The 15,922-nt window shown below is 43.1% G+C and overlaps 1 protein-coding gene across 2 annotated transcripts in view; it reads left to right on the forward strand.

The window, feature by feature from the left end:
• LOC122924804 (von Willebrand factor A domain-containing protein 5A-like) overlaps nucleotides 1-15,922 on the forward strand; it is a 212,276-nt gene that overhangs the window by 159,134 nt on the left and 37,220 nt on the right. For both annotated transcript variants that reach the window (XM_044276245.1, XM_044276246.1), the window contains exons 16-17: nucleotides 9,713-9,724; nucleotides 10,453-10,473. In XM_044276245.1, coding sequence (XP_044132180.1) covers nucleotides 9,713-9,724; nucleotides 10,453-10,473 — 33 coding nt within the window. The remainder of the gene's footprint in view (nucleotides 1-9,712; nucleotides 9,725-10,452; nucleotides 10,474-15,922) is intronic.

Raw genomic sequence — 15,922 nt, forward strand, 5'->3', positions numbered from 1 at the left:
CTTTTTGAAACAGCTCTGACTTTCTGAGCACCTGTCATGATTCCTGAGGTTCTACAATGCCCAAACAGTAGAAAACCCCCACAAATGACCCCATTTCGGAAAGTAGACACCCTAAGGTATTCGCTGATGGGCATAGTGAGTTCATAGAACTTTTTATTTTTTGTCACAAGTTAGCGGAAAATGATGATGATTTTATTTTTTTTATTTTTTCTTACAAAGTCTCATATTCCACTAACTTGCGACAAAAAATAAAAAATTCTAAAAACTTGCCATGCCCCTCACGGAATACCTTGGGGTGTCTTCTTTCCAAAATGGGGTCACTTGTGGGGTAGTTATACTGCCCTGGCAATTTAGGGGCCCAAATGTGTGAGAAGAACTTTGCAATCAAAATGTGTAAAAAATGACCGGTGAAATCCAAAAGGTGCACTTTGGAATATGTGCCCCTTTTCCCACCTTGGCAGCAAAAATGTGTGACACATCTGGTATCGCCGTACTCAGGAGAAGTTGGGGAATGTGTTTTGGGGTGTCATTTTACATACACCCATGCTGGGTGAGAAAAATATCTTGGTCAAATGCCAACTTTGTATAAAAAAAATGGGAAAAGTTGTCTTTTGCCAAGATATTTCTCTCACCTAGCATGGGTATATGTAAAATGACACCCCAAAACACATTCCCCAACTTCTCCTGAGTACGGCGATACCAGATGTGTCACACTTTTTTGCTGCCAAGGTGGGCAAAGGGGCACATATTCCAAAGTGCACCTTTCAGATTTTGCAGGCCATTTTTTTACACATTTTGATTGCAAGGTACTTCTCACACATTTGGGCCCCTAAATTGCCAGGGCAGTATAACTACGCCACAAGTGACCCCATTTTGGAAAGAAGACACCCCAAGGTATTCTGTGAGGGGCATGGCGAGTTCCTAGAATTTTTTATTTTTTGTCACAAGTTAGCGGAAAATGATGATTTTTTTTTTTTTCTCTTTTTTCCTTACAAAGTCTCATATTCCACTAACTTGCGACAAAAAATAAAAAATTCTAGGAACTCGCCATGCCCCTCACGGAATACCTTGGGGTGTCTTCTTTCCAAAATGGGGTCACTTGTGGCGTAGTTATACTGCCCTGGCAATTTAGGGGCCCAAATGTGTGAGAAGTACTTTGCAATCAAAATCTGTAAAAAAATGACCGGTGAAATCCGAAAGGTGCACTTTGGAATATGTGCCCCTTTGCCCACCTTGGCAGCAAAAAAGTGTCACACATCTGGTATCGCCGTACTCAGGAGAAGTTGTGGAATGTGTTTTGGGGTGTCATTTTACATATACCCATGCTGGGTGAGAGAAATATCTTGGCAAAAGACAACTTTTCCCATTTTTTTATACAAAGTTGGCATTTGACCAAGATATTTTTCTCACCCAGCATGGGTATATGTAAAATGACACCCCAAAACACATTGCCCAACTTCTCCTGAGTACGGCGATACCAGATGTGTCACACTTTTTTGCTGCCAAGGTGGGCAAAGGGGCACATATTCCAAAGTGCACCTTTCGGATTTTGCAGGGCATTTTTTACACATTTTGATTGCAAAGTTCTTCTCACACATTTGGGCCCCTAAATTGCCAGGGCAGTATAACTACGCCACAAGTGACCCCATTTTGGAAAGAAGACACCCCAAGGTATTCCGTGAGGGGCATGGCGAGTTCCTAGAATTTTTTTTTTTTTGTCGCAAGTTAGTGGAATATGAGACTTTGTAAGGAAAAAAGAAAAAAAATGAAAAATCATCATTTTCCGCTAACTTGTGACAAAAAATAAAAAATTCTAGGAACTCGCCGTGCCCCTCACGGAATACCTTGGGGTGTCTTCTTTCCAAAACGGGGTCACTTGTGGCGTAGTTATACTGCCCTGGCAATTTAGGGGCCCAAATGTGTAAGAAGTACCTTGCAATCAAAATGTGTAAAAAATGGCCTGCGAAATCCGAAAGGTGCACTTTGGAATATGTGCCCCTTTGCCCACCTTGGCTGCAAAAAAGTGTCACACATGTGGTATCGCCGTACTCAGGAGAAGTTGGGCAATGTGTTTTGGGGTGTCATTTTACATATACCCATGCTGGGTGAGAGAAATATCTTGGCAAAAGACAACTTTTCCCATTTTTTTATACAAAGTTGGCATTTGACCAAGATATTTTTCTCACCCAGCATGGGTATATGTAAAATGACACCCCAAAACACATTCCCCAACTTCTCCTGAGTACGGCGATACTAGATGTGTCACACTTTTTTGCAGCCTAGATGCGCAAAGGGGCCCAAATTCCTTTTAGGAGGGCATTTTTAGACATTTGGATCCCAGACTTCTTCTCACACTTTCGGGCCCCTAAAAAGCCAGGGCAGTATAAATACCCCACATGTGACCCCCCATTTTTTTTTTTTTGCATAAGTTAGCGGATATTGATTTTTTTTTTTGTTTTTTTCTCACAAAGTCTCACTTTCCGCTAACTTAGGACAAAAATTTCAATCTTTCATGGACTCAATATGCCCCTCACGGAATACCTTGGGCTGTCTTCTTTCCGAAATGGGGTCACATGTGGGGTATTTATACTGCCCTGGCTTTTTAGGGGCCCTAAAGCGTGAGAAGAAGTCTGGAATATAAATGTCTAAAAATGTTTACGCATTTGGATTCCGTGAGGGGTATGGTGCGTCCATGTGAGATTTTATTTTTTGACACAAGTTAGTGGAATATGAGACTTAGTAAGAAAAAACAAAAACAAACAAAAATTTTCCGCTAACTTGTGCCAAAAAAAATGTCTGAATGGAGCCTTACCGGGGGGGGGGGGGTGATCAATGACAGGGGGGTGATCAATGACAGGGGGGTGATCACCCATATAGACTCCCTGATCACCCCCCTGTCACTGATCACCCCCCCTGTAAGGCTCCATTCAGACATCCGCATGATTTTTTACGGATACATGGATACATGGATCGGATCCACAAAACGCATGCGGACGTCTGAATGGAGCCTTACAGGGGGGTTATCAATGACAGGGGGTGATCAGGGTGATCAGGGTGATCACCCCCCTGTCACTGATCACCCCCCCTGTAAGGCTCCATTCAGACATCCGCATGATTTTTTACGGATCCATGGATACATGGATCGGATCCACAGAACGCATGCGGACGTCTGAATGGAGCCTTACAGGGGGGTTATCAATGACAGGGGGTGATCAGGGTAATCAGGGTGATCACCCCCCTGTCACTGATCACCCCCCCTGTAAGGCTCCATTCAGACATCCGCATGATTTTTTACGGATCCATGGATACATGGATCGGATCCACAAAACACATGCGGACGTCTGAATGGAGCCTTACAGGGGGGTTATCAATGACAGGGGGTGATCAGGGTGATCACCCCCCTGTCACTGATCACCCCCCCCCTGTAAGGCTCCATTCAGACATCCGCATGATTTTTTACGGATCCATGGATACATGGATCGGATCCACAAAACGCATGCGGACGTCTGAATGGAGCCTTACAGGGGGGTTATCAATGACAGGGGGTGATCAGGGTGATCACCCCCCTGTCAATGATCACCCCTCCTGTAAGGCTCCATTCAGACATCCGCATGATTTTTTACGGATCCATGGATACATGGATCGGATCCACAAAACACATGCGGACGTCTGAATGGAGCCTTACAGGGGGGTTATCAATGACAGGGGGTGATCAGGGTGATCACCCCCCTGTCACTGATCACCCCCCCTGTAAGGCTCCATTCAGACATCCGCATGATTTTTTACGGATCCATGGATACATGGATCGGATCCACAAAACACATACGGACGTCTGAATGGAGCCTTACAGGGGGTGATCAATGACAGGTGGGTGATCACCCATATACACTCCCTGATCACCCCCCTGTCATTGATAACCCCCCTGTAAGGCTCCATTCAGACGTCCGCATGTGTTTTGCGGATCCGATCCATGTATCCATGGAAACGTAAAAATCATGCGGACGTCTGAATGGAGCCTTACAGGGGGGTGATCAATGACAGGGGGGTGATCAATGACAGGGGGTGATCAGGGAGTGTATATGGGTGATCACCCGCCTGTCATTGATCACCCCCCTGTAAGGCTCCATTCAGACGTCCGTATGCTTTTTGCGGATCCGATCTATGTATCCGTGGATCCGTAAAAATCATACGGACGTCTGAACGGAGCCTGACAGGGGGGTGATCAATGATAGGGCGGTGATCAATGACAGGGGGGTGATCAGGGAGTTTATATGGGGTGATCATGGGTGATCAGGGGTTTATAAGGGGTTAATAAGTGACGAGGGGGGGGGGGGTGTGGTGTAGTGTGGTGTTTGGTGCGACTGTACTGACCTACCTGAGTCCTCTGGTGGTCGATCCTAACAAAAGGGACCACCAGAGGACCAGGTAGGAGGTATATTAGACGCTGTTATGAAAACAGCGTCTAATATACCTGTTAGGGGTTAAAAAATTCGGATCTCCAGCCTGCCAGCGAGCGATCGCCGCTGGCATGCTGGAGATCCACTCGCTTACCTTCCGTTCCTGTGAGCGCGCGCGCCTGTGTGCGCGCGTTCACAGGAAATCTCGCGTCTCGCGAGAAGACGCGTATATGCGTCCAGGAGGAATAAAGCAACCACCTCCCGGACGCATATATGCGTACAGCGGTCGGGAGGTGGTTAAGTTGCATTACTCAAATAAATTAACTTTTGCACGATATTCAAATTTTTCGAGTTTCACCTTTATAAATATATCAGGGGTCAGTACAGAGATCTCTCCCATTATCTATTTATGCCCAGGACTGTGACTGTGACGAGGGGACATCCTCTGCGTCTAGATGAAAGAAGGTTTGTACACAAACATAGAAGAGGATTCTTTATGGTAAGAGCAGTGAGACTATGGAACTCTCTGCCTGAGGAGGTGGTGATGGTGAATTCACTAAAAGAGTTCAAGAGGGGCCTGGATGTATTTCTGGAGCGTAATAATATTACAGGCTATAGCTACTAGAGAGGGGTCGTTGATCCAGGGAGTTATTCTGATTGCCTGATTGGAGTCGGGAAGGAATTTTTTTACCCTTAAGTGGTGAAAATTGGCTTCTACCTCACAGGGTTTTTTTCTTTTTGCCTTCCTCTGGATCAACTTGCAGGATAACAGACCGAACTGGATGGACATATGTATTTTTTCGGCCTTATAAACTGTTACTAGTGGTAGAGTTATTTTCCAGTGTGCTTCTATTTTTTATTGGATGTTATGCCAGAAGTTTTGAATGTTGTTACAGGTCCATAATCCATGCCATAGGTCTGTGATTGATGCTTTACATTTAGGACAGTTTGTTATTCTTTTTGGATTATTATCATTTTTGGGGATGTTAAATCCTAGATATGCTTTATGTCTTATTTTGAAGAAGGGTCCATGTCTTACAAAATTTCTATTCACATACACGTATCCAAAAACTTTTAATGTTTTTATATACCGTATTTTTCGCCGTATAAGACGCACTTTTTCCCCCCCCAAAAGTGGGGGGAAAATAGCAGTGCGTCTTATACGGCGAATGTAGCTGATTTTGCCTTGTTTTCAATGATACACCCGCCGCGATGCCGCGCGGCGGGTGTATCAGCTGTGAGGGAGGAGGGGCTGGGGGCGGCATCTGCATTTATAATGACAGCGGGGCCCGTGCAGTGACTGTATTCTACTACACGGGCCCCGCTTACTGTATAATCATATCCCTAATAGTTAATTGTTGTGTGCATGTAAAAGCATAATGAGCGTTAATGAGCGCTGTGTATTACTTACAATTAGAAGCGCTCGCCGTTCGGAGCAGAGAGGAGAGAGGAGGGAGGAGGCAGGCCGGGAGGACGGGCGCTGGCAGTGTGAGTCATACGTCACGCGCCTGCGCCTCCCACTTTATGAATGAAGCAGGCGGCGTGGGCGCATGACGGATGACTCACACTGCCAGCGCCCGTCCTCCCGGCCTGCCTCCTCTCTGCTCCGAACGGCGAGCGCTTCTAATTGTAAGTAATACACAGCGCTCATTAACGCTCATTATGCTTTTACATGCATACAACAATTAACTATTAGGGATATGATTATACAGTAAGCGGGGCCCGTGTAGTAGAATACAGTCACTGCACGGGCCCCGCTGTCAATATAAATGCAGCTGCGACCCCCACCCCCATTATAAAAGCAGATGCGACCCCCACACTTATGGAGGGGATCTGTGGATGACACATAGCATAAGATGCTATATATGTGTCATCCACAGATCCCCCCATAACTGTCATACACAGATCCTCATCCTCATAACAGTGCCATCCAGAGAGGATCCCCCATAAGTGTCACCCACAGATCCCCCATAACAGTGCGTCACCCACAGATCCCCCATAACAGTGCGTCACTCACAGATCCCCCATAACAGTCCGTCACTCACAGATCCCCCATAACAGTGCGTCATCCACAGATCCCCATAACAGTGCGTCACTCACAGATCCCCCATAACAGTGCGTCACTCACAGATCCCCCATAACAGTGCGTCACCCACAGATCCCCCATAACAGTGCATCATCCACAGATCCCCCATAACAGTGCGTCATCCACAGATCCCCCATAACAGTGCGTCATCCACAGATCCCCCATAACTGTGCGTCATCCACAGATCCCCATAACAGTGCGTCACTCACAGATCCCCCATAACTGTGCGTCATCCACAGATCCCCATAACAGTGCGTCACTCACAGATCCCCCATAACAGTGCGTCATCCACAGATCCCCATAACAGTGCGTCACTCACAGATCCCCCATAACAGTGCGTCACCCACAGATCCCCCATAACAGTGCGTCATCCACAGATCCCCCATAACAGTGCGTCATCCACAGATCCCCCATAACAGTGCGTCACTCACAGATCCCCCATAACAGTGCGTCATCCACAGATCCCCATAACAGTGCGTCACTCACAGATCCCCCATAACAGTGCGTCACCCACAGATCCCCCATAACAGTGCGTCATCCACAGATCCCCCATAACAGTGCGTCATCCACAGATCCCCCATAACAGTGCGTCATCCACAGATCCCCCATAACAGTGCGTCACTCACAGATCCCCCATAACAGTGCGTCACTCACAGATCCCCCATAACAGTGTGTCATCCACAGATCCTCCATAACAGTGCGTCACCCACAGACCACAATTAGTTCAAAAACCACTAAAAGCACACCTTTTGGTTCAAAATATTTTTTTTCTTATTTTCCTCCTCAAAAACCTAGGTGCGTCTTATGGGCCGGTGCGTCTTATAGGGCAAAAAATACGGTAGGTTTGAAATTGATGGATTATTTTGAGGTGTTTTCAATAAAAGATCAAATGTTGTTTCTGCAGCTTCTTTACCTAGATTCTTTAATCTAGATTGGAGAAAAGAGGATATTTCTGTGTAGGTGAGGAACTGGATATTTTTGGGGTTATATTCCATTATTATTTATTTTTCTGTAAGCCATCCTTTATCAGATTCATGCATTAGTTTGACCCGCTGTGTGGGTTCCCTTTTCTTTTCATTCTTTAAATAAAGGGCTGTCTTTTGCAGGAGTAAATTCTATGTGGTTCCATAGCGGCATGTGTTTACATAATAGATACGGTAGTTTGTCTATTTTTCGGATCTCTTTCCATGTTACTTATGTGTCTCTTAGGACTATTGATCTCTTTGCTTTGGTCGGCCATTAGGTGTATTTTGTGTCTAAGAGACTTTTTTGAGATTTTCTGGAGCTATTAATGCTAGAAGGTGTCGACCCAAACAGGCAATATTGTAGTTTCAAATATTCGGGAGGATTATTTCTCCTTTCTCTTTTGGTAACATTAGTTTTTTAGTGCAATTTTTATTTTATTTTTTGCTTTGCCATAGAAATTTCGAACATTTTGTTTATGTTTGTTATATCTGTATGTTTTAATAATATAGGGATGGTTTTAAGTGGATATATAACATATCATTTTGGAAAAGTTATAATTTTTTAAAGTTGACATCGTCCCATTAATGATAGTGATAAATGTTCCCATTTTTGTAAATCTTCAGTTTTTTTTTTTTATAAAGGGGGCAATTTAACATATATTGTGTCAGGGGTATGTCCAATTTTTATCCATAGTCATGTGTGTGGATACTGGTCATGTGTGTGGATACTGGTTTTAGAGTTATGCCTTTCTGACACCAGAACTGTTCAGATTTGGGATATTTTAGTTCTAATAATTCACTTTTAGATATGTTAATATAGAATCCTGCTATTATACCGAAGTCTTGAATATGTGTCAGTACTTTTTTTTATTGTTTTTGTGGTTGAGACATAAATATTGTGTCATCTGCAAACATACTGCAGCAATTTCAGGGGGCTCCACAGGGTACGGGCCCCCTTTTTCGTGATTGGTGGGGGTCACAGCAGTTGGGCTCCAACCGATCTAATAAATACAGGATAGGGAATAACTTTACGTAACCGGAATACCCCTTTAACGATAGCTTATGCTCAAAAATTATATACACACCTCAGATGCTGCAGACACTAGAAATACACACCTCAGATGCTGCAGACCCTAATAATACACACCTCAGATGCTGCAGAACGTTATAATACACACCTCAGATGCTGCAGACCCTAATAATACACGCCTCAGATGCTGCAGACACTAGAAATACACACCTCAGATGCTGCAGACCCTAATAATACACACCTCAGATGCTGCAGACCCTAATAATACACACCTCAGATGCTGCAGACCCTAAAAATACACACCTCAGATGCTGCAGAACGTTATAATACACACCTCAGATGCTGCAGATCCTAATAATACACACCTCAGATGCTGCAGAACGTTATAATACACACCTCAGATGCTGCAGACCCTAATAATACACACCTCAGATGCTGCAGACACTAGAAATACACACCTCAGATGCTGCAGACCCTAATAATACACACCTCAGATGCTGCAGACCCTAATAATACACACCTCAGATGCTTCAGACCCTAATAATACACACCTCAGATGCTGCAGACCCTAATAATACACACCTCAGATGCTGCAGACCCTAATAATACACACCTCAGATGCTGCAGACCCTAATAATACACAGCTCAGATGCTGCAGAACGTTATAATAAACACCTCAACTGCTCCTGCAGAACATCATACTGCAAACATCAGATGCTGCAGAACATCATAATGTACAGAAAATCACCCACTACTATCCTCATCCAACACCATCATTACCCACTACTATACTTATCCAACACATCATGAGTCAACAACATCTTCATCTTACATTATTGTCACACAACATTTTGCTTGTCCAACAGTATCCTCGTACTACAAGTGCTTTAATACTGTAAACCTAGCGCAAAAAGGACAGGACACGATAAACATCTGTGAGATAAGGATAGACTTCAATTTGCAGCAGAGTCAGTCTGCTTTTCCATTTTTTTGGCCTGGGTTTAGAGTAGTAACGTGGAACATGGGACCTCCATTTTCTTCATCAGTGGAGGATGTATAATAATCAATACAGGTTGTGAACCTAAAGTCTAGACCCTTGAGAACATATAAGAATTACATGTAGGTATCAGGAGTCCTGCCCCCTATACACAATACAATGTATTACATCAAGGTAGGAGACTTGTATGCAGGATATGGTCACACATTCTAATTCTATTTTTTGTTTACTTTTCAGAAAAATGTAATGGTAAGTAATGTGTTTTTGTATTCTTTATATCAGGTGATATATTGTAGAATAGGGCACTTTTGACTGATCATGAAAATACGCGGGAGATTAAACATGAAGTTGATCAGGGGGCTCTTTTTTAATTATAAGATGTATGACACATGAAGCATATAGTGACCAGATAAGGAGCACATATAGCGACTGGATAACTATAAGATGTAGTGACCAGATGAATATCAAATATATGGGCAGCATGGTGGCTCAGTGGTTAGCACTGGTGGCTCAGTGGTTAGCATTGTTGCCTTGCAGCCCTGGGACCTGGGTTCAAATCTGACCAAGGACAACATCTGCATGGAGTTTGTATGTTCTCCCCGTGTTTGCAGGGGTTTTCTCCGGGTTCTCCAGTTTCCTCCCACACTCTAAAGACATACTGATTGGGAACTTCGATTGTGAGCCTCATTGGGGACAATGCTAATGTCTGTAAAGTGCTGCGGAATATGTCAGCGCTATATAAGTGCATAAAATAAATATAGTGATATCATACAACATATAGTGGCCAGATAAATAGGGCAGAGGGCAACCAGATAAAAAGAGCAGTAATATATAGCACATCCTAGTATAGTAATAGTATTATAAGCTAAGAATGCTTTTTCTCTAGCATTTCCCCTCTATAGTGATTAATCACAGTGTGGACAGTAGTGTGTGGTATATGGACTGATATTCTGTAATCATTTGCTTTTCTTTCACAGATTCTGGTCCCGAGTTTTTAGGTAAGGTTTTTCTTTATTCTACTTCAAGGGGTTGTGTCACTTCAACAAGTAGCATTTATCATGTAGAGAAAGTTAATACAAGGCACTTACTAATGTATTGTGATTGTCCATATTGCCTCCCTTTGCTGGCTGGATTCATTTTTCCCTGCAATCCATCAGTGGTGGTGGTCGTGCTTGCACACTATACTGTAGGAAAAAAAGGTCGGCCTCTCTGGTGACCCGGACCGTGGGAGCGCACATAGGCTGGTGCTTTTTCCTATAATATACAAGCACAGCCATGCTGATGGATTGCAGGGTGGCCGTAACAATGGAAACAAGCCGTGTATAATGAGATAAAAAAAATATTCAGACAGCAAAGAAAGCAATATCAGTAATAACAATACATTAGTAAGTGGAGTGTATTAACATAGAAACATAGAATGTGTTGGCAGATAAGAACCATTTGGCCCATCTAGTCTGCCCAATATACTAAATACTATGGATAGCCCCTGGCCCTATCTTATATGAAGGATGGCCTTATGCCTATCCCATGCATGCTTAACCCCTTAAGGACTCAGCCCTATTTCACCTTAAGGACTTGGCCATTTTTTGCAAATCTGACCAGTGTCACTTTAAGTGCTGATAACTTTAAAACGCTTTGACTTACCCAGGCCGTTCTGAGATCGTTTTTTCGTCACATATTGTAATTCATGACACTGCTAAAATTGGGTCAAAAAAGTTAATTTTTTTGCATAAACAAAATACCATATTTACCAAAAATTTAGAAAAATTTGCAAATTTCAAAGTTTCAGTTTCTCTACTTCTGTAATACATAGTAATACCCCCAAAAATTGTGATGACTTTACATTCCCCATATGTCTACTTCATGTTTGTAGCATTTTGGGAATGATATGTTATTTTTTGGGGATGTTACAAGGCTTAGAAGTTTAGAAGCAAATCTTGAAATTTTTCTGAAATTTACAAAAACCCAATTTTTAGGGACCACTACAGCTCTGAAGTCACTTTGCGAGGCTTACATAATAGAAACCGCCCAAAAATGACCCCATTCTATAAACTACACCCCTCAAGGTATTCAAAACTGATTTTACAAACTTTGTTAACCCTTTAGGTGTTGCACAAGAGTTAGTGGCAAATGGGGATGAAATTTGAGAATTTCATTTTTTTGCCTAATTTTCCATTTTAACCCATTTTTTACACTAACAAAGCAAGGGTTAACAGCCAAACAAGACTATCTTTATTGCCCTGACTCTGCCGTTTACAGAAACACCCCATATGTGGCCGTAAACTGCTGTACGGCCACACAGCGGGGCGTAGAGTGAAAGGTGCGCCGTATGGTTTTTGGAAGCCAGATTTTGCTGGACTGTTTTTTTGACACCATGTCCCATTTGAAGCCCCCTGATGCACCCCTAGAGTAGAAACTCCATAAAAGTGACCCCATCTAAGAAACTACACCCCTCAAGGTATTCAAAACTGATTTTAGAAATTTTGTTAACCCTTTAGATGTTGCACAAGATTTAATGGAAAATAGAGATACAATTTCAAAATTTCACTTTTTTGGCAGATTTTCCATTTTAATATTTTTTTTCCAGTTACAAAGCAAGGGTTAACAGCCAAACCAAACTCATTATTTATGGCCCAGATTCTGTAGTTTACAGAAACACCCCATATGTGGCCGTAAACTACTGTATGGCCACACAGCAGGGCGTAGAGTGAAAGGTGCGCCGTCTGGTTTTTGGAAGCCAGATTTTGCTGGACTGGTTTTTTGACACCATGTCCCATTTGAAGCCCCCCCTGATGCACCCCTAGAGTAGAAACTCCATAAAAGTGACCCCATCTAAGAAACTACACCCCTCAAGGTATTCAAAACTGATTTTACAAACTTTGTTAACCCTTTAGGTGTTGCACAAGATTTAATGGAAAATAGAAATACAATTTAAAAATTTCACTTTTTTGGAAGATTTTCCATTTTAATATTTTTTTTCCAATTACAAAGCAAGGGTTAACAGCCAAACAAAACTCATTATTTATGGCCCTGATTCTGTAGTTTACAGAAACACCCCATATGTGTTCGTAAACCACTGTACGGGCACACGGCAGGGCGCAGAAGGAAAGGAATGCCATACGGTTTTTGTAAGGCAGATTTTGCTGGACTGTTTTTTTGACACCATGTCCCATTTGAAGCCCCCCTGATGCACCCCCAGAGTAGAAACTCCAAAAACGTGACCCCATTTTAGAAACTACGGGATAGGGTGGCAGTTTTGTTGGTACTAGTTTAGGGTACATATGATTTTTGGTTGCTCTATATTACACTTTTTTGTGTGGCATGGTAACAAGAAATAGATTTTTTGGCACGTTTTTTTTTGTTATTTACAACATTCATCTGACAGGTTAGATCATGTGGTAATATTATAGAGCAGGTTGTCACGGACGTGGCGATACCTAATATGTCTAAAAAATTTTTTATTTATATAAGTTTTACACAATGATTTCATTTTTATGCGGGATGAGATGACGGTTTAATTGGCACTATTTTGGGGTGCACATGACTTTTTGATCGCTTGCTATTACACTTTATTGTGACGTAAGATGACAAAATGGCTTTTTTTACACCGTTTTTATTTTTATTTTTTTACGGTGGTCACCTGAGGGGTTAGGTCATGTGATATTTTTAAAGAGCCGGTCAATACGGACGCGGCGATACCTAATATGTATACTTTTTTTTATTTATTTAAGTTTTACACAAGGATTTCATTTTTGAAACAAAAACATGTTTTAGTGTTTCCATAGTCTGAGAGCCATAGTTTTTTCAGTTTTTTGGCAATTATTTTGGGTAGGGTATGATTTTTGCGGGATGAGATGACGGTTTGATTGGTACTATTTTGGCGTACATGCGACTTTTTTGATCACTTTTATTACCTTTTTTGGGAAGTAAGGTGGGCAAAATTTCAATTTCCTAATAGTTTTTATTTATTTTTTTTTATGGCGTTCACCGTGCGTGGAAAGTAACATGACCGTTTTATAGATCAGGTTATTACGGACGCGGCAATACCAAACATGTGTAGGGAATTTTATTTTTTTAATTTTTATTCAGTGATAAATGTGTTTTTTGATTTTTACTTTTTTTTTACTTTTTTTAACTTTTTTTTTGACCCAGACCCACTTGGTTCTTGAAGATCCAGTGGGTCTGATGTCTGTATAATACAGTACAGTACAATATATCTTGTACAGTACTGTATTTTACTTACACTTTGTCTGAACAGATCTCTGCCTTCAGCACAGAACTGTTCAGCACCATGGACAGCAGGATGCCTGAGAAGGCGTCCTGTTGCCATGGGAACCTTCCCCGTCTGCTCAGTAGTGGTCAGAACTGCGCAGACGGGGAAGGGTAAGGACGGGGCTTCGGGGGGCTGTCTGGGAGCTCTCTCCCTCTCCATTCGGGGGGCTGCAAAGGCACAGCAGCCCCCCGATGGGAGAGGGAGGGAGCTACTTCTTACTGTTAACTTTTTCCATATATGGAAAGGGTTAAACGGCTGACATCGCATCACCGATGTCAGCCGTTTATACCAGGGTGCCAGCAATGTGCTGGCACCCTGGTATACCCACTCTACACCAACGAATTTTCAAGGGGAGGCGGGCGGGGGATCGCGATCCCGCCTGCCGCACCGCCCGCCTCCCGCACCGCCCCCACCGCCCACAACTCCCCCCCTGCACCACCCGCCGGCAAAAAATCATGCAGGGGTGCAGGGGGGGGGGGTGTAAAATCTATATTTGAGGGACACTGAAGTTTTTGATCCCCGCGGTCAGGGACCGCCGGGATCAGAAACTGCAAAAAGCGCAGCAAACCGCAGGTCTGAATTGACCTGCGGTTTGCGGCGATCGCCGATAGGGGGGGTCACATGACCCCCCCTGGCATTGTCACAGGATGCCGGCTGAATGATTTCAGCCGAAATCCCGTTCCGATTAACCCCTGGGGCGCCGGAATACAGATTTCAAGTTAGGACGTACCTGTACGCCCTGAGTCCTTAAGGACTCGGGAAATAGGGCGTACCGGTACGCCCTGCGTCCTTAAGGGGTTAAACTCCTCCACTGTATTTGCAGCTACCACTTCTGCAGGAAGGCTATTCCATGCATCCACTACTCTCTCAGTAAAGTAATACTTCCTGATATTACTTTTAAACCTTTGCCCCTCTAATTTAAAACTATGTCCTCTTGTAGCAGTGTTTCACCTCTGTCTCGTCTTTCTTCCAAGCTATACATGTTAAGGTCCTTTAATCTTTCCTTGTAAGTTTTATCCTGCAATCAATGTACCAGTTTAGTAGCTCTTCTCTGAACTCTCTCCAAAGTATCAATATCCTTCTGGAGATATGGTCTCCAGTACTGAGCACAATACTCCAAATGAGGTCTCACTAGTTCTCTGTAGAGCGGCATAAGCACCTCCCTCTTTCTACTGGTAATGCCTCTCCCTATACACCCAAGCATTCTGCTAGCATTTCCTGCTGCTCTATGACATTGTCGGCCTACCTTTAAGTCTTCTGAAATAATGATCCCTAAATCCCTTTCCTCAGATACTGAGGTTAGGACTGTATCACTGATTTTATATTCTGCTCTTGGGTTTTTACGTCCCAGGTGCATTATCTTGAACTTATCAACATTAAATTTTAGTTGCCAGATTTTTGACCATTCCTCTAGTTTTCCTAAGTCCTTTTCCATTTGGTGTATCCCTCCAGGAACATCAACCCTGTTACAAATCTTTGTGTCATCAGCAAAAAGACACACCTTACCATTGAGGCCTTCTGCAATTTCGCTCATAAAGATATTAAACAATATGGGTCCCAGAACAGATCCCTGAGGTACCCCACTGGTAACAAGACCTTGGTCTGAATATACTCCATTGACTACAATCCTCGGTTGCCTGTCCCTCAGCCACTGCCTAATCCCTTCAACAATATGGGAGTCCAAGCCCAAAGACTGCACTTTATTGATAAGCCTTCTATGTGGGACAGTATCAAAAGCCTTACTAAAGTCTAGATAAGCGATGTCTACTGCACCTTGGGATTTTAGATGTTCCACAATCCTCTCCTTAAGTATGGTTTCCATTAATTTCCCCACTATTGATGTCAGGCTTACTGGCCTATAGTTGCCCGATTCCTCCCTACTACCTTTCTTGTGAATGGGCACAACATTTGCTCATTTCCAATCTTCTGGGACGACTCCTGTTGCCAGTGATTGGTTAAATAAATCTGTTAATGGTTTTGCTAGTTCACCGCTGAGCTCTTTTAATAGCTTTGGGTGTATCCCATCAGGCCCCTGTGACTTATTTGTATTAATTTTAGACAGTTGACTTAGAACCTCTTCCTCTGTAAAGACACATGCATCAAAATATGAATTAGTCTTCTTTCCTAACTGAGGTCCTTCTCCTTCATTTTCCTTTGTAAAAACTGAACAGAAG

Source organism: Bufo gargarizans, chromosome 1 (assembly GCF_014858855.1).
Source record: "Bufo gargarizans isolate SCDJY-AF-19 chromosome 1, ASM1485885v1, whole genome shotgun sequence".
In the NCBI taxonomy this organism is placed as follows: Eukaryota; Metazoa; Chordata; class Amphibia; order Anura; family Bufonidae; genus Bufo; species Bufo gargarizans.